At 43.0% G+C, this 22775-nt stretch overlaps 8 protein-coding genes across 8 annotated transcripts; all 8 read left to right on the top strand.

Annotated features, from left to right (window-relative positions):
• Positions 1 to 787: 787 nt before the first annotated feature.
• N7533_008856 (uncharacterized protein) lies at positions 788 to 1249 on the top strand (the record flags this gene model as incomplete). The annotated part of the gene is made up of 1 exon (XM_057105506.1): positions 788 to 1249. One exon carries the CDS (start codon positions 788 to 790, stop codon positions 1247 to 1249), a length of 462 nt encoding a protein of 153 aa, XP_056956955.1.
• A 1860-nt stretch (positions 1250 to 3109) lies between these two features.
• On the top strand, positions 3110 to 3922 carry N7533_008855 (ketopantoate reductase family protein; the record flags this gene model as incomplete). Its single annotated transcript, XM_057105505.1, has 1 exon — positions 3110 to 3922. One exon carries the CDS (start codon positions 3110 to 3112, stop codon positions 3920 to 3922), a length of 813 nt encoding a protein of 270 aa, XP_056956954.1.
• A 32-nt stretch (positions 3923 to 3954) lies between these two features.
• Positions 3955 to 4166, top strand: N7533_008854 (Ketopantoate reductase ApbA/PanE; the record flags this gene model as incomplete). Its single annotated transcript, XM_057105504.1, is given in 2 exon segments — positions 3955 to 4022; positions 4037 to 4166. The coding sequence occupies 2 exon segments, from the start codon at positions 3955 to 3957 to the stop codon at positions 4164 to 4166; spliced, it is 198 nt and encodes a 65-aa protein (XP_056956953.1).
• Positions 4167 to 4798: 632 nt separating this feature from the next.
• Positions 4799 to 6327, top strand: N7533_008853 (major facilitator superfamily domain-containing protein; the record flags this gene model as incomplete). The annotated part of the gene is made up of 2 exons (XM_057105503.1): positions 4799 to 6068; positions 6140 to 6327. 2 exons carry the CDS (start codon positions 4799 to 4801, stop codon positions 6325 to 6327), a joined length of 1458 nt encoding a protein of 485 aa, XP_056956952.1.
• A 560-nt stretch (positions 6328 to 6887) lies between these two features.
• N7533_008852 (NAD(P)-dependent alcohol dehydrogenase) lies at positions 6888 to 8162 on the top strand (the record flags this gene model as incomplete). The annotated part of the gene is made up of 3 exons (XM_057105502.1): positions 6888 to 7089; positions 7164 to 7936; positions 8001 to 8162. Coding segments are annotated over 3 exons (1137 nt in total), but the record flags the coding sequence as incomplete, so codon positions are not given.
• Positions 8163 to 9174: 1012 nt separating this feature from the next.
• N7533_008851 (aldehyde dehydrogenase) lies at positions 9175 to 10729 on the top strand (the record flags this gene model as incomplete). Its single annotated transcript, XM_057105501.1, has 3 exons — positions 9175 to 9638; positions 9695 to 10088; positions 10145 to 10729. The coding sequence occupies 3 exons, from the start codon at positions 9175 to 9177 to the stop codon at positions 10727 to 10729; spliced, it is 1443 nt and encodes a 480-aa protein (XP_056956950.1).
• Positions 10730 to 13335: 2606 nt separating this feature from the next.
• On the top strand, positions 13336 to 16156 carry N7533_008850 (uncharacterized protein; the record flags this gene model as incomplete). The annotated part of the gene is made up of 5 exons (XM_057105500.1): positions 13336 to 13381; positions 13497 to 13951; positions 14010 to 14741; positions 14801 to 15572; positions 15621 to 16156. 5 exons carry the CDS (start codon positions 13336 to 13338, stop codon positions 16154 to 16156), a joined length of 2541 nt encoding a protein of 846 aa, XP_056956949.1.
• A 1913-nt stretch (positions 16157 to 18069) lies between these two features.
• N7533_008849 (uncharacterized protein) lies at positions 18070 to 20708 on the top strand (the record flags this gene model as incomplete). The annotated part of the gene is made up of 3 exons (XM_057105499.1): positions 18070 to 18618; positions 18665 to 20108; positions 20179 to 20708. 3 exons carry the CDS (start codon positions 18070 to 18072, stop codon positions 20706 to 20708), a joined length of 2523 nt encoding a protein of 840 aa, XP_056956948.1.
• Between the last annotated feature and the right edge of the window lie 2067 nt (positions 20709 to 22775).

Here is a 22775-nt window from a genome sequence, read left to right as displayed (position 1 = left end):
ATTTCTTCGATGATGATACTAATTTCTGAATGTTGCTACATGGTTTGACTGTAGCCTAACAAGGAGATAATCCGGAACATAATCTTATTGGCTGGGACGAACGACACCAGGAGCACGTGATAATGACTAATGTAGTATCCCGATCAACAGCGAAATCCGCTACAGACACCACACTGTATTCGATCGCCCCACAAATCTCTCGCGCGCCCTGTACAGTACGTCGCGAAACCGGTGCAACAGCTTCATTCTCCGATAAACTTTACTGCCCCTTGCGCCAAGATGCACTAGTCTGTATTTGGATTTCTTCCGGGAGTTGCGTATGTATTCCTATCTCTCCTGCACATTTTGCTGCGATAAATTCAAAACGAAGCATGACTGGTCACGACACGAGAAAACTTTACATTTGAACTTGGGGGGATGGATGTGTGCTCCTAATGGAGGCGCGCCTGTCTCTCCAATAACTGGAAGGAGGCATTGTGCCTTCTGCTCTTGCCTGGATCCAACTACCGAGCTTTTTGCGCAGCATAACTATACGCACTGTTCTCGCACATTCCAACGAAAGGATCACCTCGTGCAGCATCTACGTCTTGTCCTTCGTCTTGATATATTACCTCTCATTGAAACATGGAAAGCACCCGAGTTAGTGGCTACTTCGTGCTGTGGCTTCTGCGACTGTCGCCTAGGTAGTTGGAACGAAAGAGCCCTGCATTTAGCTGCACACTTTCGAGATGGTCTCACGATTGATAAAAGGAGAGGGGAACATGATTTTCCACCACCCATAGCCCAAATGGTTACCAACTCTCTCCCTCCGTATATTATTGCTTCGGAATCTAATACAGTGGTGCCGTTTTCGGCAACAAGTCCTAGCGTCAGAGATAATTTCACCCAAATCTCGGGACGTGCAAGTGGTTTTCAAGACGAGGGAACTCAATTGGCGTCTTCATTTCAGCAACTCCAGGCCACAGAGGAAAGGGCTTTGGGTACTTTCACAGAAGTTTTGACTAAGCACCTCGGTCGGTACGCGAGGCAGCAAATGAGTCGTGGTATTGTTCCTACGGATGAAATGTTCCAGTATCAAGCGAGGCGCCTTCTTTATGACTCTGAGGATTCATGGAGCCAAACCATAGCAGACAATTCGGACTGGATAGTTTCTTTTAGGGAGGAGCATAGCCCTCAGTATGAAAGCTCGAAAAGTCCTGGAACTGCAAATTTTGGAGACCTGACAGGCATTTCGCATCCCGAGATATGATCAATACAGCTTGGATTTTGGCTTGCTTTCGATATATACTAGTACGCCAACTTGAAAAACTCCAGTCTTCTGTTCAGTTGTCCACTGGTATTTACTCCGCGTCCTCGGCAACCTCATCTGTCCAGACATTGTCCCCGCGACCAAACATAACATCCTTCATCCTTGCGTATCATAGAAAGATGAGGGCCTTCCCCCTGAGAAATTGAGATCTCAATGTCACCATGCTGAATATGAACGACTGGCTGTATGAGGTATGCTGTACCGGCGACAAACGAGCCAACTAGACTTCCACTTTTGGATGCCTCGATAAGATCAAAAACCGTGAAGTTCTTTTCAACCACCTCCAACGCGTCGCATCCAGAGCTAGAATATGTTTTGTCACCCAGTCTTTCCCTTACAAGATCCAAAACACTCTGGGATGTCACACCAGCAAGAATAAGATGATTACTCAAAGGGGCAGTCACAAGCTGCAGCTTTCCCTGAGGAGTTCGCCAAATGATAAAGAAGTTAGCTGAGCCGGCCTCTGTAATGTATCCCTCCGGCCCAAATAGCCATAGAACCTGATTATAGCTACGTCTTTTAGCTTCCCCTTGCACAAGCAATAAAGGGGCGTAGTTACTGCTTACTTTAGTAGATCCCGTTCCACCCGGCCATGAGCGGACTGCGTCCTCGCCACTGTAGAGTAGACGGAGGCCCTTCGATCGGCCGGTAGGGGCTGACCAGTATAACAGAAGTATAACCAACAATGCCTCATTGGGGACGTAGAATCCTAGACTTACATCGGGTCCGATCAAAGTCGGGCGAATGTATAAAGACTCACCGTGACGGGATATCGGAAGCCATTTAGAGACAGTCAATCTCGCACAGCTTTCTGATGTGATTCAATAATTCCTTGGGATCGAATTCAGGGAGGCAGATGTACCTGGCGGAAGCCAGCATTCGTACACAGTCATATTCAGGTCGGAAGAGGCGGAGCTTCCCATCAACCCCACAATGCACCTTCATTGCTTCGAAGCACGAATTAGAGTAATGCAGAACGCTGGCAGTGGGTTAAAATGGGATTGGGGCAAAAGGGACCATCTCTGGGTCAGCCCAGCCCTGTTGGGATGTCCATCGAGCAACTATCATATGATCCGTGCAGACTTTGTGCGCGTGAAATTCCTCCGAATCAGCTGCAGGGACGACTTTGGGGGTTTGAGTCAGGTTTAATTTGAGTCGTGACGCATCGAGAGAGTTGCTTATCGACCGCGCATTGGCATTGACCATTCGTTCAAATGCTAGAGGGAGGAATCCATTGGTGTCTTCAAAAGTCCCAGCCACTTTGATCGATGTTGATGGGTAGAATATGAATACCTAACAGAACAAAACAAATATACCTGGGCAGAAGGTAGGGAGAAGTCAAGTTACAAGTACCCTGAGCTTTATGATTTTATGTGAAGAACCAGACTTCCTAAACTCCCTCGTGTGTCATTAGTAAAAAGGGGGTAGGGAATGAATCCTTGATATACGCCCTTTGAGCAAAATTAACCACCACCTCCTACAGAAATTCCAGCCAGTTGGCTTCCGTTTTTCATTCGAACTCATCGTTAACAATTATGGGGCTCGGTGTGATGATGGTCCTGACGAGACATGGGATGGGGTGAGTGGCGATAGGTTGTTAGTCTCTACCCCCACAGGGCGTGCTGGCGGACACGCCCTTACGCCTTTGCGCCTTCGCGCCCTGGCCCCATCGGCTGTCATATAGTCCCTTCTATGGGTGTATTTATAACTACATCATACACCTACGCACGGCGCCTTGTGACGAGGAATCACATCCCGAGGTCACTGGGGAAGAAACTTCTTTCATTCTCATCTCACCCAATGTACACTACTACTTCCACACTCGCCGGCCTACGGCCACGCGTCCATATAATCGGCCTTGGGAGCATCGGAACATTTGCAGCACATTCTATCTCCGAAATTCTCTCTGGCCCGACCGTGACACTCCTCCTATACCGAAAGTCGCTTCTGCGAGAGTATCGATTGGTAGGCAGTCACATACAATTCGAGTCAAGGGGTGGGAAGAAAATAAGCTCGCGGGGATATGAGATCGAGACGCTCTCCGACTCCCACTGGTATAGCACTCCACCAACAGCCTCTCCAAATAAGAATTATTGGAAAGTCACTCAAACTCCAATCAACAATCCCATCGTCTGTGTCAAAGGAATACAGACTGTCTCAGCCATTCGTTCGCTTGCCCATCGTTTGCATCGAGACTCGAATATCCTGTTCCTTCAGAATGGGTCTGGTGTCATTGAAACACTCAATGATCAGTTATTTCCAGATACAAAATCTCGTCCAAACTATCTTATCGGTGTCACTTCCCACAGTGTGACGCTCAACAAATCTTTTGATATCACACATACTGGATTCTCTGCAACCTCAATAGGTGCAGTTCCTCGCGACCCAGACACAAATATATTGGAGACACAATCGAATTATCTCCTTGATATCGTTCCCAGATCGACAACACTGAACGCCAGATCATACTCATACACAGATATTTTACAAATCCAACTTGAAAAACTTTCAGTCAATGCATTTTGCAACCCACTCTGCGCTCTCGACGATTCACCAAATGAGTTTCTATTCACGATGCCGGAAATGAGACAAGCCATACTCCGGGAAATTTAAAAAAATTGTCTTGGCTCTTCCAGAACTCAAGGATGTTGTTGGTCTGGAAAAAGGATTTTCAGCGGAGACTCTGGAAGTCACCGTCAACACGTGCTCCATGGTATGGGATTTAAGGGCGAGGAGGGAGACTGAGATCAATTTCATCAATGGTTCTTGGAGTCGAATGGGTCGTAAAGTTGGGGTGAAGATACCTGTTAATGACCAATTGGTGAAGCAAATACTTGAAAAGTGCTCGAGTTATTGAATAAAAGATTATATATCATCATCACAGGCCCTGGGGGGGGGGCAACTCTAACGAGAACTATCTTACCGCGATCCTCCTTCAGAGTATGAGGGGCTGATTACTTCTACGATGTAGTCTTCTTCAACAGTAATTGTCGGTAAAATAATCCTATTCGATAGATGAGATTTTGCAGGAGTGAAATCAGACCAAAGGAATGCTTCACTTCCGAAATAGCCTCTCCGAATCTCTGGCCGCACTCTCTCGGGGTGAATGTCCGTGTCACTTAGTAGTACTTACTAGTCTTGGCCTGGAAAAAGTTTAATAGAGCACCTTGGCGGTCCCACACAATAACCTACGTGATCGATGTCCCACTGGGCGGAGGTCCCGCTGTATCTTACCCCAGACAACTGATACCCCGGATTGTCATTACCCCGGAAAATTGAGTTCGGGGTCTGGGAAGCTCGATTGCGCAATCTACCAACAAGTCTCATTGATTGGTATCCCCTCAAGTTGTAAACCCACTTTGATTTGAAAATAAATATCGTTATAAATACTACTGAATCGCAACTCTTACAGCTCAACTTGACTTAGGCTTGAAGTCATTCACGGTGTTTTCACCAAACTTCAACCTTATCACACACAGTTTTATCGATATGAAAGACGCCGAAATGAAAATAGAAAGTGTCGGTTCCGATGCTACGGTCGAGCAACTGGAGTCTGCCCTGTCTTCCACCCCAAAAGACGCCGCTGATCAATATACCCCTCTGGATTGGGCACTCTGGCGAAAGTACTACATTGTGGCTCTGGTCTCAACTTTCACGCTGATGGCCCAGATGGGTTCAGCGCTGGTCAACCCATCATTTGTCACGATTGCGTCAGACCTCCATGTTACTGTCGAGGAGGCATCGTACTCCATTACCATTTATATGCTTTTCGCCGGCGTTTTTCCTCTGTTCATCGCACCTTTCGCCAATGTCTACGGGCGACGCCCTCTGTATCTTCTTTTCACCATTTTGTCCATTGTTGGCTTTATTGTGGCTGCAGTTTCACCATCATGGGGAGGACTCATTGCTGGTCGTGTCATTAGCGCCATTGGATGCAGTATTCCGCTGGGGATCGGAGCTGCAACTATCTGCGATCTCTTCCCGCAAGGACAGCGAGGATTACCTATGGGCATATTTGCCTGGGCAACAACCAACGGTCCTCACATTGCGCCACTGGCTGGAGGTTACATTTCACAAGCATACGGCTGGAGATGGTGCAATTGGATTTCGGCAATAATTGAAGGTGGCTTGCTGCTGTTGGCCATTTTCACTCTTCCCGAAACCCTCGTCTCGGACGACCCGGATGGGGAGGCCAAGCGTTCTGCGATGCAGAGGATGCTCTATTTTGGCAAAATCGTTGATTGTCGAATTCAACTCAGAGACTTCTTTCTGCCACTAAGGCTGATGAAATACGCAGCAGTCACGCTACCTTGTATAATGTACATGGTAAATCTTTCTTACGGCAGTCCTCTTTTCGCAGTCACCGGATCTTTCATCTCTGCCAGTGTTTACCACTTCGATCTCGGACAAACCGGCCTTTTTCTTGGGCTACCACTCACAGTGGGTTGTGTGCTTGGCGAGCTATCGGCGGGATGGGTCAGTGATCTCATCATCAACACTTATGCTAGATATCACGGTGGATATCGAAAGGCCGAGGCCCGCCTATACCTATTACCCTTGGTTTTTCTTACTGCAATTGGCACTGCCACATTTGGTTACTGTATCGAAGAAAGAAAACCATGGATCCAGGCTGCTGTCTGCATGGCGGTCTCGGGATTCGGAACGCAAATCGCGACAACTGTCACTTATACATATTGCTGTGACTCGTATCCAAGCCAGTCCAGTGATGTCAGTGTTGTTATCAATCTTTTGAAATCACGTAAGTTCAAGTTGCTAAGACCCGGCCCCAGCCTCCGATACTTTGGCCAATTCATTCTCATTCGTATCTAGTTTTCGCATTCAACGTCGGTTTCTACGCACTCCCAACAGCAGATCAGTTGGGATTCACAGCAGGATTTAGTATCTTCGCTGCGATTAGCGCCGCGGTAACTATCCCAGTGTTTATCTTGATCATCTACGGGGAAAAAATCAGGCGCACACAGGGAAATCCGAATTCAAGTGCCAGTAATTCCCAGTGAAATGGTATTAGAGTAGTATATAGTGGTTTTAGTTTGAGAACTGGCCGTCCATCCAATTATACTACTTGTTTTATAAAAGTCAAGTCAAGCTTAGAGCCTCCGATTATATCAAAAGCAAAACGGATAACTAGAAGGCATCAATACTAGGCCATTTGTTGCAGGAGAGAGAGAGCCTCAGCACCGGGTGTTCCCCCAAATCTATCCCTAAATAATTGCACTTCTCGCCGAGTAGAGGCTGAAGCATGGGTGTCGGATCTAGTACCAGTCGCTGATTGGTCGTCTAATTGCCGAGCGCTAATCCCCTCTCGGCAAATGACCCGGATATATCCCAATTAGGTCGGTGTTTTAAACGTAGCAGACATTAGCAACATCATTTTTTGATCGGCCCCACCGGAAAAATACGTAACAACGAAGTCTACGTATCTTGGTATGTTTTTCGCGATTAATGTGCGCATTCTTTCAAGGCTCCGTGCCCCCGCGCCATTCTCGAACCACTCTCATACATTGTTTGCCGAAGTAAAACCTAGAAGTCATGTCAGACTATCCTCTACAACGTTCAGGTATTTGAGATGTCAATTACTACGCAAGCACTAGTTGCCCCAAAAGCTAATGGATCGTTGAAGATTCAAGACATACATCTTGATGACTTGCGTCCGAACGAAGCTCTTGTGGAAATCCATGCCGTTGGTATCTGCCATGCGGACATCTCCTGCCTGAATGGCACGATTCCGGTCAAATTTCCATGCGTTTTTGGTCACGAAGGTTGGTGCAATTCATCCCTGAAAAGCAGACTTGCAAACAAAACATGTCTGATTCTTTAATTCACCAAACCAAAGGCGCAGGCAAAATTCTCCAAATTGGCAGTGCAATTAGAAATATCATTCCCGGTGATAAAGTTATTCTCAGTTACAATGCTTGCTACGATTGCCCTACGTGCCTATCGGGCTGTCCAGCATATTGTCACCATATGTTAAAACTGAATTTTGGAGGGACAAGATTGGACGATTCCTACACCATGCGGACAAGTGATGGGTCTCCTATATCTGGCAACTTTTTCGGTCAAAGCTCGTTTTCAAAGACCGCAATTGTTTCCAAGTCTAGCATTGTGAAGGTTCCACCAAACACACCTTTGCAGCTTCTGGCCCCATTGGGTTGTGGCTTGCAAACTGGAGCGGGAGCGATTTTTAACATCCTGAATCTTTCAAAGGGTAGCTCCGTGGTTGTATTTGGCACAGGGGCTGTTGGAATGGCCGCGATAATGGCCGCAAAAATCCGCCGGGTTGATATCATCATTGCTATTGACATTCTCCAAAATCGGTTAGCAACGGCCCGGACCCTCGGAGCGACACATGCCATGGAATTCAACGGGTCGGATTCGATTTTGCAGATAAGAACAATATGCGGCGGGGTTGGAGCAACGTGCGCGATTGATACAACTGGAAACATAACTGTTATAGAAGAAATGATGGAATGTCTCGGACCAAAAGGAAAAGGTATCACCATTGGAGCCCCCTCGCCTGGCCAAAAAGTCAAGGTTGACGTATTTCGCCATATAACCCTTGGCAGACAGTACATTGGATGTAACCAAGGTGATTCCGTGCCACAGGAGGTATGCAAACTTGGACTAAGAACCCGAAACACATGAACCCGAACATTGACTCAAAACCTATTAGATGATTCCGATCTTGATTGAACAGTATTTCAATGGCAATTTTCCCGTAGAGAAGATAGTAAAGATATACGATTTTGCCGACTTCGAATCTGCCCTCAAGGACATCAAATCAGGCCGAACGATCAAGCCTGTGTTGATTTGGCCTGAGGCTAGCCACCTTTAAGATGATTTTCGGTTGAGCCGGATGGAGAGAACCATCGTGAGTTCTTTTCTTCCTCTCATGGCTACGTCTTTAAAGATTTTCAATCCGATGCATTATACGGTCCATGTTTCTACCATCTGGGCGCTCGCAACAAGGGAATCACGATTCTCATTCACGTCACTCTGGGTACATTATTGGATCTTTATCCAAAGTTACTTTACCTTCAAGTAATATTTACCAGCTTTTGGGGATCAATATGGATTATATGGCAATGCAGCCTGGTCTTATCTTGTAGGAATAGCTTTCAATATTACTGGTACTAAATGCAAGACTCGAACATGAACGAGAAGATATATATGTGAGCAATGATTCTTTCCAGGCAACCCGGCTATTGAGGAGAACGGGAAGCGAAGTTGGAATACGACTTACTCAAAATTAGCTTACCTTTTCAATTTGACCTAGGTGGAATGGATCTGTTCCATTCCCATCTTCAGTGCACAAAACCCGTAGTTTCTCCGGGTCAAAGAAAATAGCCTGCTCTATTATTTGTTACCATGATACTATCCAATGAGCCCTGGAGATGTCCAGTCGAAGAGGTTCTATAGGCGCATATGGTGCTGAAAAAGAAGATATACCTGAAGTAACAGTCCCGACGCTATGCCTGGACTTTCATAATATCATGGCATGATCTACCGGTCCCGCTCTGTTTCCAGGTGGCTTTATTTGACCTTCGTATTAATCCTAGTGCTACTAGTACTAGTGAAATAGTCTTCCGGTCAAGATGCCGGGGGAAATCTAGCGGACTTTCGGTGTCTTGTCCGCCCGACCCGGGGATAAGTCGGAATTAATGTTTATGGCCAAACCCCCAGATATACGGAGTGACATACTACTAGTAGAGCACAATGATCATGTATATTTATTTCTGTCAAGGCCCATATACCAACTTGAATTTGAAGAATCTTGGAAGTTTTATATCATCACTTCCTCTCAAAATTATCCAAAACCTTGATCGCTTTGCAAAATAATTGTGAAAATGACCGCGATTATTACGGGCGCAGCTCAAACAGTTCCCTTGATTATCAACGGTCAAGACGTTACTACAGAAGCTACTTTCAGTGTTATCAACCCCAGAACTGGTCAGGAAGTCTGGAAATCATGCTCCGCAACTGCTATCGATGCCGCTAAAGCGGTAGAAAGTGCACAAGCCGCACTCCCTGCCTGGTCAAAAACCAAACCAGCTGTGCGTCGTGATATTCTACTACGCGCAGCAGATTTGTTTGAGAATCGTGAAGACGAACTCCGACAGTACCAGATAGACGAAACCGGAGCGGATCCAAAATTCGTTGATTGGATTCTCCCTTTGACTGTCGAGCAACTCAAGGACGTTGCGGGGAAAGTCACCTCCATCCAAGGCGCAGTGCCTGCAACTTCCGAAGAAGGCAGAAGTGCCATCGTTTACAAAGAGCCATATGGAGTGATTCTCGGGATTGCCCCATGGTATGTGCTCTTCGCATGATATAAAACTTGCAAATTCTGACAATCCATCCTGATAGGAACGCGCCTTGGCCTTTGGGCTGCCGGGCAGTGTCTTATGCACTCGCCGCTGGGAATACAGTGGTCCTCAAAGGGCCTGAGCTCTCGCCACGCTGCTACTGGGCAATTGTTGACATTTTCCGAAAGGCTGGTCTTCCAGATGGCTGTCTCAACCTTGTCATTCACCGCCCCGAGGATGCGGTTGAAATCACGAATGTTCTCATTGCCCACCCATCCATAAAAAAGATCAATTTTACTGGCAGTACAGCGGTCGGTGCCATTATATCATCACTTGCTGGGAAGTATCTCAAGCCAATTATCACCGAACTTGGTGGTAAAGCCAGCGCAATCATTCTCAAGGATGCGGACATCGCAAAGGCTGCACATGCATGCGCTCTAGGCGCCTTTCTTCATGTATGAATTACACCCCCCCTATGTATACGAAAATCGCTAACAATTCATTCGCATAGGCTGGTCAGGTTTGCATGTCCACTGAACGCATCATCCTTCATTCTTCATTGCTTGAGTCTTTTATTAAAGCATTCAAGGAATGCACAGATGAGATTTTTCCTCATTCCGGTCTTTCGCCTGTGCTCGTATCATCGGCTGGGGCTCAAAAGACCAGAGCTCTTGTATCTGGGGCTTTAAATGATGGCGCAGAAGTTGTATTCGGCAATCCCACTGAGGACACATCTTCTCCCACAATGCGGCCAATCGTTCTGCGAAACTTGAAGAAAGACTCAGATCTATATTATACCGAGAGCTTTGGCCCTACCGTTGTGATCTTCACGTTCGAATCAGAAGTGGAGGCATTGACCATCGCCAACGACACTGAATATGGGCTTGCGGGAGCTGTCTTCACGGAGGATCTCGCAACTGGTCTGAGAGTCGCGAGGCAGTACGAGACCGGTGCTGTCCATATCAATGCCATGAGCATTCATGATGATGTTTCGCTGCCCCATGGAGGTTTGAAAAATAGTGGATTTGGTAGATTTACAGGTATGGCAGGCATTGAGGAATATCTGACCAGCCGGGTAGTTACTTGGCGAGACTAGAGCACCATGTGTGTATTTCTACAGATAGCTTTATCTTCCATTCCATGCCGTCAAACTGTCTTTATAGTATAAGGGGAAGTATTCAATTTCCATGAAATTTCTTTCTGATTCAAGACTTCAAAGTTGCTTCCGGAAGTTCATGATATTTTTTATCCTTTGATTAGTATTCTCGTATGTTGCGAGATTACAAGAGCTCGGGGCTCCTTTCCTCAAGCGAGTCGCCATGCTCCAGGCTCGAACACCATAATTACTTATCAATTAAATCGATGCAACTTGAAGGTTGCTCACCTGCTCAGACGGTGCGAAGGTGGGGACTACTATCAAATCCATTCAATAGCTAGGTAGCTCGGGAGCAGACCTTGGAAGCTAGCACCAGAAGTTAGTACGAGTACCTAGCCTACACTGTAATTTTTGGTATCATTGGGAAATAGTACTAATTGATCAGTGCACCCCTTTAACGAACTTTGAAAATACCCTATTGTGGAGGCTGGTATGCAGCCGCGTCAGGCACCCTAGGATGCTGCATGCTCGCCGTTTGTCACCTTATTATTAGTAGTGGCTCTCGCTTAGTTCTTCATCACACACACGATCATTCTTCGACACATCTCCAGTAGTAGCTATCGTCATCACCTATCATATGGATCAAAATATAACTTATCAGTACAGATATTTACCTAGGTAGAATGCGAACAAAGTTATGGCTGTTGATATATTCCAAGGTAGAGTTGTAATTGAATGACTTAACTATGATATTTGGGGCCTGGCGGCTCGCATGAAATGGCGGCTCTCTTAAAATTGTGAAACGAATTAGTCAATAAACAATTATAATTTCTCATACCTCACTACGAGAATTTATGTAAAAAATATTGTATCTGCAGGTCCATACGATAACTCATTTGAATTGTATTCAATTCAATTCAATTCAATTCAAGATTCTATTAACCCAATGCAGCCTAGCTAGTGAGCGCCGTGGCTATGTAGGCGTTCCCTCCATCGGGAACCAGAACCATCCTAACGCCACGCCCGTAGTAACAGCAGACAAAGGAGATACGGCGTATTGCCATAGAAAAACAAATAATAACTCCCACAATGACGGTACCGAAACGCTCATAATGACTGTAATCGGCTACTGCCAGCTCACGCAGCGCCTATGACCACTCTCCGTGGTCTCACCCCGTAGTCTCCCTATCCCCGCCACTACCGATATAACCTCAGTTACGCCCTGGTTCCTCCTGCAGTTGTTCCTTATAGGGTAGTAGCTCCTCCGCCTGTACGACCTCTCGTAGTCGCCAGTTGATAGTATACTTCCTTATATGTATTGTCTTCACCCCTAGTGCCCGCTCCCTTCGAGCGTTTCAACGTTGACGTCGACATCCTCGTATTCCACGTCGCGGAATTGACCAAGGAGTCCAATTCGGTGCATGAATTCGGCCACGTAGCGGATGGCCTACGAGTCCGAAACAATTATATTGTAATCGGTTGTGCGCCCTAGGTCGGTCTTATACCATATCTTGTTCAATATGGTTTCCCGTAGGCTAGTGTATAACGGGCACTATAAGAGGATATGCTAGGGTGTCTGGCTTCCCTTATCGTAGTGACATCGGCCTTTACTAAATTGATCGTCTTATTTCCGCTAATTGGTATATTTATATAGGAAATGCCTCAATCCGATCTACTGTAAGTAGACTGCGGCACGGTTTTGGGTTTGGTCTTCAAATGCTAACCAAACCCAAATCGATTTGGTCTGCGGTTTTCATATCTTTACCAAACCCAAATCGATTCGGTTTGCGGTTCTAAGATCTTTACCAAAACCTAACCGCAAATTTTACGGTTAACCAAAACCGCAATGCGGTTACCTTGCGGTTAACCGCACTAGCATAAAAGATGAAGATCTTACCTATCTAAGCCACCCCACCGTTTTTATACACCTGATAACTAAGCTCAAATAATGCATTCTTACATATGGTTTCGTTATTACTACTGTAATCATTTATTTTTCTTACTTTTTGTTGGAAATGATTTGAAATAGAGCGGTATTCTAAAAGATAAAATATTAGTCTACAAAAAATTCAAGTTCAAAGTTGGATTTTGGACATTGGTGGCGAGATTTACTGTGTGTTGTGATTAGTTTTTGTAATCGAGTATAGTTATCGCAGAAATATATATTTGACTTAGAGAGATTATGCTGCATCTTTAGGTCAGTAGAACATGAAAAGCCTAACTTGACTAATTTTTAAGTATTCTGAATTTTGATCATATGTTATAAAAGAGCTAGTTTTTTACATATCTCTAATAATTTTTAATCTAGTATTACAATATAAAAGTGTTAAAAAATATGTCCTAAAAGTGCAAAGTTGCAGTGATAAATGGTTATATTGCGGTCGTGCTGCGGTTACCTTGTGGTTTTCCTGTGGTTTTTGCGGTTTTCAGGGGTATTTTGCGGTTATCTTGCGGTTATCTTGCGGTTTTTGCGGTTTTTGGTAATCTTAGTGCGGTTATTGTGAGGGGTCTTTGCGGTTAACCGCAGGATAACCGTATTAGTAGCTCTAATATCCAATTAGAGTATATCTTTGACTCCACTCTATAATTGCTTTTGTAACACATCAATGTCCTCGGTCGCGTCTGGTGTTTGTGGTCCTCTCGTCGAATCTTGTAAGTTGTTTGTCTCTCATTTACACATATTGGCTCTCAAGACCATAGCCAAAGATGGCCTATACCTCATCAGTCTTCACCGATCAGCATTCTGATACTGACTTTCTCCTACCAGATGACCTACCATCACTCAGTACATATTGTCGTACTGCCACCGAGTCAATTACACCATCCATTTGCTCTCAACAACTGCAATTACCGCGAGCGCCCTTATTCCTTACACGTACTGGGCCACATCTTCAGCGATTTTGGATCCTTGTAGAAATGGACCCCGCAACAGGCCAAACTCGGAAGGATTTCACTGAGTGGTGGCTTCAAACAGAGTATGGCACAAGAAAAGACATCGAGACCACCATTCATTGGGACCACAAAAAGAGAGCTTCAGTCTGGGATCACTTTGAGCAAGTAGCTCATGAACGGACAGGAGAGCCTAAAGTTATGTGTAAGCGTTGCCTTACTACACTTACTCATCCAAATATTCGGCGTGGAGGAACATCACCAATGAACACACATCTGAAAGGGAATACCTGTCATCCAAAGCATGGGATTGGCAAGTTACTTGCGAAGCAGGTAAGTATATATACTATCTTTAAGATACTGCTTTTAGCTAATAACTTATAATTTGTAGTCACAAACTTCAAGAGCAACTTTAACTACTTTCTCTGAAGAAGTGCTTGCCCAGAAAGTCCTATCTCTTATCCTCGTCGCACGGCTCCCATTCCGTATCCTTGATCGTCCAGAATTCCAGGAATTAGCTGATCTAATTGCTGTTGCTCCTTCACGGGTCAAACTACCCTCGCCCCGGACGATTAGCCGACAACTACACTCGAATATCCAACAAGGACAACAGAGTATAATAGATATGCTCCCAGATGATAGTAGACTATCTCTATCACTTGATTGCTGGACATCACCTTTCCAGCAGGGCTTTATGGCTATTACTGGTTATTTTCTGGATAACGATTGGGAGTATCGAGAGGCTCTACTTGGCTTTGAACCCTTACAAGGCTCACATACTGGGAGTAACCTAAGCTCAGTAGTTATTGGTATTCTCGAAAAGTATAAAATTGCCGATCGGGTTCTGTCAGTAACAACTGATAATGCTACCAATAACAATACAATGATGCTCAGTATTCAGGATGAGCTTAAAAGTCAGGGCATTGGAAGTGACGGGCTTGGTAATGGTATATTCCGTGTTCCATGCCTGGCCCATGTGATCCAACTGAGTCTGAATCAACTTCTCGGAAAAATAAAAGCAATGCCATCCAATAATGAGGCAGAGGATGGATGGTCAGATGACCGTGAGCGCCAGGCGCGTTCCCAGCAATCAAAGAGAGAGATTATCCAGACTTTGAACAAGGTATGTGATGATTCAGCAGAAAGAGAGAGAGAATAACAGCTAATAATAGTTATCTGTAGATCCGAAATCTTGCTATCTTTATTAATGCAAGTCCTCAGCGCCGAGCTGCATTTCTTGTAATCCAGTCCCAGGAGCCTCGACTGCTTCCTCTTCAAGATATACGGACTCGATGGAATTCTACATTTCTGATGCTCGGCCGAGCAAAACGACTACAGAAGAGCTTTCAAGAATACTGTACAGCAAACGGCTATCTCCATTTTCCGCTTGACAAAGAAGAATGGCGTCAGATCGACTACTTACTGTGTATCACTGAGCCATTCTTTAAGTTTACAACTGCTCTCTCGAAAACAAAAGACACCACAATCCATCTTATCTTTGGCGTTTACAATAAGCTTTTCAATCACCTAGAGAACTCCGAGAACCAGCTTCGCCAAAAGAGACTCCCATGGAAGAAATCAATGCTGAGGGCATTACAGGCGGCAAGGGAAAAGCTTTCTGAGTATTATCAAGCAACTGATAAGGAGTTTTATAGGGATCTTTATGGTATTGCTACCATTCTTGCCCCATCAAAGAAACTTCGATTCTTTACCTCAAGAGATTGGCAAGGGGATATTGATTTTGGTGCAAGATATCGTGGGTGTCTTGAAAAAGAGTTCTGGCGATACAAACGGCGATTTTCAGATCAAGCTGAAGAATCATCCTCTGATGTCCGGCAGAACTCCAGTGATATTAATGAGATTGAGATGCTATGTGACTCACAGACTTCATTTTATGCAGCAGAAGTACCAGCAGAGGAGGAGGATGATGAACTGGCTCGATATCTTGCAAAAGGTAAGTCTAATTACGTATCTGTCTATCTCAGATACTAATTTTATCTAGGCCTTATTTCACAACAGCCCCGTTTATTCTGGAGGGAGCATCAAAAAGAGTTCCCAGTGCTGGCTGCACTAGCCCGGGATATTCTTTCAATTCCTGCGAGTGGCGCAGGTGTTGAGCGTCTTTTTAACTGTGCTCGAGATATTTGTCACTACAGACGGGGCCGCCTTAATGCTGATACTATCAAGGAGTTGATGCTGCAATCGTGTGCTGTAAAATTTGAGGTTGAACAGAGAGAGATTGACTTTACAAAAGAGCTTGTACTAGCGGGTGAGGCAGCGATGATTGAACAAGACAGAGGATCAATAGCCCCTCTTCCAGCATTGGATCCAATTAGCGATAATGAAGAGGAGGAAGGAGAGAAGGAGGAGGAGGAGGAGGAAGATAGACAGGAGCCATCAGGAGAGACACAAAAACGAGCGCGTTCTGGAAGTACTAGCTCGCAGGAGGATCAAATGGAACACGAAGGCACACAGCGAGCGACGCGGATTCGCAAGAAGCCTAAAATGCCAGAGGGGTTCCAACTGGCGCCTTTGTAGCTTAAATACTGTCAGATTATATTTCTTGATTTGGTCTTCTATCCAGTTTCTTTGTTCTGTAGTCTCTGTATTCCGTATATCCTGGAGATGATTTTTCGCCTGACAATTAGTCAGAGCTCTCATACATGACCGAAACAACAAAATTACCAAAAAAACTGCATAAAAATCTATCTGCCCAGCAGGTCACGAGGCTTAGCATGTTTGTATTGTTTACAAGACCGCGGTTAACCGCAAAACTGCAGCGGTTTTCATTTGAAGACCAAGACCGAACCGCAAAATTTTGCGGTCTTGGGATGAAGACCAAAACCGAACCGCAAAATTTTGCGGTTTTGATATGAAGACCAAAACCGCTGCGGTTTTGGTTAGGTTTTAGGTTAACCGCGGTCTTTGCGGTTAGTGCCGCAGTCTAACTGTAAGTATATCTATACTAGGATTAAGGAATAGGCCTTCGGTAGTCTACTATATAGCTAGAGGACTTTCTTCAAAGGTATCTCCACTAACTAGTGATATTACTTCGCTATTTTCTTATTTACCTATACTTTTACCTACCTAGTCTTAATATACTGCTGTACCCAGCGTCGTGTAGATGAGGCCAATCGGACTTCGGTACTACAATAGTCTACCCTATCCCCTTTTTTAGCGGTAAACCTAGCTTCAATATTAGCTGTCTTATTATCCGGCACACCTATATATATGGGGATCTAATAGATCTTAATAGTAGTGGGAATTGGGCTATATATAGGTGTAAGCGATCGGAGGGCCTGTATGTAGTTATATATTTAAGCGAGTATGTATTGGTCTGAGGATCACTTAGGATTACTAATAGCTTAGATAGTAGTTTAGCTATCTATAAAGATAACTAACTTAGTTATATAAATATAGTTTAGCTCTAAATCTGTATTCTAGTTAGAACTTTCACAGATTTCTGTGCTTTAACAAGAATCTTCTATACTTTAGCTAGACTTCGGCAATGGGTCCAAATGGGTCCAACTTTTGGACCCATACCCAACCCATGATGGGTTATGGGTTTTTTCAAAATGGTGCACCCATCCCGATGGGTACCCATGGGTTTTTCATGGGTACCCATATGGGTACAAAAAACCCATATTGTGCATAAATTTGAGGCTTGGCATGGATAATTCAGCTGACTGATCATTGTAATTTTGATATTCATGACTTCATGGCTGTATAGTTACAGTCTCTTCTCAAAATACATTTTTTAAAATCAGCAGAAGAATCTTTGAATCAAATTATTTATTTTTTTCAGATCAAATTGTTAAATTTAGGTAGCAGTGGTTCTATTTTTGTAGTATGTAATGTTTTGGCTGTTTTGACGCTTAACCTTGGAAGAACATGGAGATATATATCTCTAGGAAGGTAATACATACTCCAATATAACAGGGATCAAAAATGCTTTTCACTTCAAGAACTACCAAAATCTAGAGCACTAATAAATACTCATAGAGAATAAAGTCTACTAGTATTTATTTATTCATTTTTACTATAGATACCCAGGTAATAGAGAGCTTTTAGAGACAAAGAGTCTATCTTATAGGTGGGATGGTTTTTCGCCCAAAAACTGCCCATGGTCAAAATCTTTTTTCGACCCAAAAAGTGGGAAATGGGTTGGGAATGGGTATTAAATGGGTTTCTGATGGGTATTATGGGTTTCCGATGGGTTTTTGATGGGCTTTCGATATATCACATGGGCTTGATGGGTTGGTGATGGGTTTCAGTGGATCAGATCTGTGCCCATAGCCAATAAAATATCATTTCCCTATATTGCTTTTACTTATCCCCTTTTCCAGCTGGATTTAGAAGAATCTGTCTGTTCAGTCAATCTCTTTGCTAAAGGTATGTTCTCTCCTAATATGTCTCGCTTTCTCTACAGCTATTTTTCAGTTGGTGTCAATATGTCCCAAGGCCAAAGCCAGGAGTCTGACTTTCTGCCCTCTCTTTATGAGGGGGACACAGGTCAGTTAACTGATTTTACTCCTTCAAATCCTCTTATTACGCCGACAAACAGTATTCTTGGTTCTTGTCCAATTGAAGGTAGTGAGCCTGATTTTCTCCGACCGAGCAATCTTCCTCCCCCTGACTTATTTACTCGTGTTGGCCCCAATCGGAGAAAGGCATTTGTACTTTACAACAGCATGACTCACACAGATTGGGTTGATTGGTGGCTCCAGACAGACTTTGGACAGAAAAGCAATCTCAAATGGGATACAAATCGCAATTCAGATATCTGGAGTCACTTTGATCAGGTTGCCGCTTGTAAAGATGGGGCACCAAAGGTTATGTGTAAAAACTGTGCCCGGATCTTAGAGCATCCTGCATCAATTTTACCAAATGGCAGAAGTCTATATGGTACATCAACTCTGTTAAAGCATCTCAAAACAGCAGCTTGCCAAAAGGTCAAGGCCAACAGAAAAGAGGATATCTCTCAGTTCCTAATATCAGAAGTATGTTCTCTATTTACTATTATTTATCTTATATTAACTATTTTAGGGCCAAACAGCTACTCAGTCATTCTCACAAACTACATGGGAGACACAGCTATTGCAGTTTCTCACCTTAAATCGCCTACCATTCCATCTTATTGAACATCCAACCTTCCACACCCTTATCCGATCTGCACGCTTAGCACCTTCTCCTCCGATGATACCTTCTGCAACAACGATTCGGCGACGATTACGAGATATTATCCAAGATAAACAACGCTCTACTCTCAAAACCCTTCCTCCTGAGTCAAAAATATCGATTGCACTAGATTGTTGGACTTCTCCCTATAACCAGGCTTTTATGGCAATCACTGGTTATTTTGTTAATGCCAACTGGGTATATCAAGAGGTTCTTCTTGGATTTAAGCCATTATATGGCTCACATACTGGTGCAAATCTAAGCGCAGTTCTCCTTGAGACCTTGACCCATCACAACATCCAAAATCGAGTCTTTGGAATTACAACAGACAATGCGACAAACAACAAAACTTTGGTGGATACAATTCAGCAAGCACTCTCTAGTGAGACCACTGTTATCCGAATCCCTTGTCTTGCCCATGTCATCCAGCTCTGTCTGAATCAGCTTCTTGATCGTCTTAAAGCTGTACCCCAAAATGATGCCGCTGAGACAAAATGGACCGATCGGCAATCGTCTGCAGCAAAGGCAAATGCAAAACAACAGAAACATGAGATTTCAGGCACATTGAACAAGGTCCGCTATCTTGCAATTTACATCCATGCCAGTCCTCAACGGCGAGAGACCTTTCTCCAGCTTCAGCCTAAAGAACCTAGGCTAGTGCCTATTCAAGATGTCCGAAATCGATGGAACTCAACCTTTTTGATGCTTCGACGTGCCAAACGACTACGCAGCTACTTTATATCATTCTGTGAGCAGTATGATTGTAAAGAGATGTTGCTTAATAATGAGGAGTGGCGTCAGATTGATTATCTTCTCTGTATTACAGAGCCTTTCTTTGACTACACTACTGAGCTGTCAAAGACAAAGGAGGTTACTACACATCTGGTTTTCAAGCTCTACAATGCACTCTTTGAGCATCTTGAGAAGTCAATAGGTCAGCTAAAGAAGAAGCGGATTCCATGGAAAAAGCAGATGCTCCAATCACTTGAAGCTGGCCGACAGAGGCTTGGTGGCTACTATTCGCAAACAGATGGTGTGAAAGGACATATCTTTGCGATTTGTACTATGGTTGCACCAGATAGCAAATTCCAGTTCTTTCAAACTGATGACTGGGAGCAACAGTGGCGTGTTGCATATCGCAAATCATTCCAGTCAGCACTGCTTCCATATCAGCAACGTCTTGCCAGAGATCAAGCCTCACCTACACCCCAGGCATCATCAAGACCTACATCAAAACTCAACAAGATGCTCAGTGGGAGCAAGACTATAGCAAAACCTGTTGGAGATGAGGCTGCTCAGTATCTTGATAGTGGTCAGTCTTGTTCTTTAACTCTTTCATAAAGAGTCTTTATCTTTAATATTCTATACTAATTTATTTCTAGACCCAGTCGAAGATGAACCACTTCATTTTTGGCGTGAGAACCAGTCTCGGTTTCCCGCAACTGCATTGCTTGCTCGAGATTTTCTTTCAATCCCTGCAACTGGTGCTGGTGTTGAGCGGCTTTTTAACACCGCGCGTGATGTCTGCCATTACCGACGCGGCCGTTTAAAGTCTGAGACTATTGAAGAAATCATGCTATTCCTGTGTGCATCAAGATTCGATCTCCAGGAGGCAGAGATGAAGCAGCTTGAGAAGTATTTTACGTTGGATGAGATTGAGATGTCAAAGGAACAGAATGATGAGAATCTCCAGGATGTTGAGATAGTTTCGATTAGTGATAATGAGGAGGAGGAGGAGGAGGAGGAGGAGGAGGAGGAGGATATTGTTGTAGCTTCTACTACTGAATTAATAGATCTTGGTGTTGAGGGTCAAGATCCTCAGCAGCCTCTATTACCAGAGAATGGGACTCAGCTACGGATGTCTACAAGGAAGCGTAAACACAGAGAGGACAATAATTTTGAGCAGTACTAGAATTTGAATAATAGAATTAATTTGAATCAATTATCATCATCATGTAGGTTCTTTTACATGTGACTAGAATACCTAAAATTACAGCTAAATTTGCATTAATTATGCAATCACGAGATTTTTCGTAGTTTGCCCTGTTTACAGCAATATGGGTACCCATATGGGTACCCATGATGGGTTATGGGTTTTGAGCTCCGACCCATAACCCATCATGGGTCGGAGATTTGGACCCAAAACCTAACCCATCGATGGGTTGGGTATGGGTACCCATGGGTACCCGTGGGTCGTGCCGAAGTCTAGTTCTACCTAGTATCTACTAAGTTTAGCTACTATAAGCCCTTAGTGTTACTACCTCTACTACTACTTAGCTCTATAGGAATACCACAGATATTATTAATAGAAGAATCTAATAATATAATAGATAGTACTATTATATTAACTATATATTCTAGTAACAGGGAGCAAAGTACCAGCATAAACTAGACTATTAGTAGGATCTAAGAAAAACTAGTAAGGAAAGCAATAACAAAAATATTATCTAAGTAGGTAAAAAAGGTGACAAAGGCCAGGGAGATGGTTATATTAGATATAGAAGGTGTTGAAGTAATATCCTAGGAAATACCGGAGGTATAGAAAGTACCCTAAGTAAATCTATTTAGGAACTAGTAACAGTTTAACTTTATAACTACCTAAGAACTATATATTTTTAATATATTTAACGTAACTATAATTAATATTAACTTCTAACCTACTACTATAAGTATCAGTAAGACTATTATAACTATATTGAAAGAGAAAGTAGTAAGAGCCAGAACTACTAAGGTCTGTAAAGTAATAGTAAAGAAATATAAAGAGCAGAGTTAATAGAGTAAACCTAATAAGAAGAAACTAGACTGATAATTAATAAGGTTTATTAGCTAATTAGAATAAATAAACTAGGAATTAGAGCTTAGCTCTATAAAGGATCTAGACTTAACAGAGATAGAGAGATAGCTTAATAAGGACTAGATATATAGTAATGTAGACTTTCAACTATTATCGTTACTACCGGATATAACTAAAAAACTATTATTAAATAAGAAGAGGAAGTAGCCCTATAGTGAATTAGAGCTATTATTTAACCTATATAGTAGTTAGTGAACTAATAAAGTAACTAAGACTACTAATAAAAATAGTAATAAATAGAGCACAACTGTAATAATATATAAACGGAAAATAACTTAGTATCCTCTAGTATAATATTAATTAATTAAAGGATATTATTATAGTGTAGTTTATACAGAACCTAGCTATTATTAAAACTGATATTATTGCTATTTAGGAGCCCTAGAAAAATCTATTTAGTAATATAACTTATTATTCTGCTAAGAATATCTATAAACTACTATATCTAGAGTATTAGGGTAGAGGAGTTAGAGATAGAACTAATAGAACTGATAGAACTGGGAACCGGACTTAGGTATATATATTTATCTTAAAGAAGCTTACTGAATAGGTATATATAGTCTATAGTAAGGATATATAGAAGCTTAGTATTAGTACACTAATAGGTAATCTATAAATCATAAATATCTATAATAATATACACACCTATATAGTACTATATCTACTACTAGTACTACTTCTGGAGATAAGTAATAATAGTATATATATAGTCTTAGGGGACTTTAATCTATACTATCTATAGTAGAGAGAGGAAAGTATAAAGGTAGATAAGAAAGTAGAGAAACTGCTAGATCTGATAGAGAGATTAGTAATTAATAACTAGCTACTAGAGGGAATAATTATATATAGGGATACTTGTTCAGAATTAACTATTGACTTAGTACTTATATTAGTATTAGTAAGACCCTATATAATTAATTATAAGGTCTAAATTAAGGTTTATATAGACTTAGACTACATCCCTATCTATACTATTATTAATATAGATATAATAGTGCCCGAGGACCTGGTCCTATAGCGGAATTAGAAGGTAATAGATAAGCCTAAGCTAATCTAGTTTGTAAATAATAATATCTAAAATTAGTATCTAGAGCTAGATAATTATTACTAGATTTAATATAATTA

Source organism: Penicillium manginii (assembly GCF_028828005.1).
Source record: "Penicillium manginii strain IBT 31320 chromosome Unknown utg000006l:1.0-4164085.0:1.0-4166146.0, whole genome shotgun sequence".
Taxonomy (NCBI): Eukaryota; Fungi; Ascomycota; class Eurotiomycetes; order Eurotiales; family Aspergillaceae; genus Penicillium; species Penicillium manginii.
This window is presented reverse-complemented; position numbering and strand designations above follow the sequence as displayed.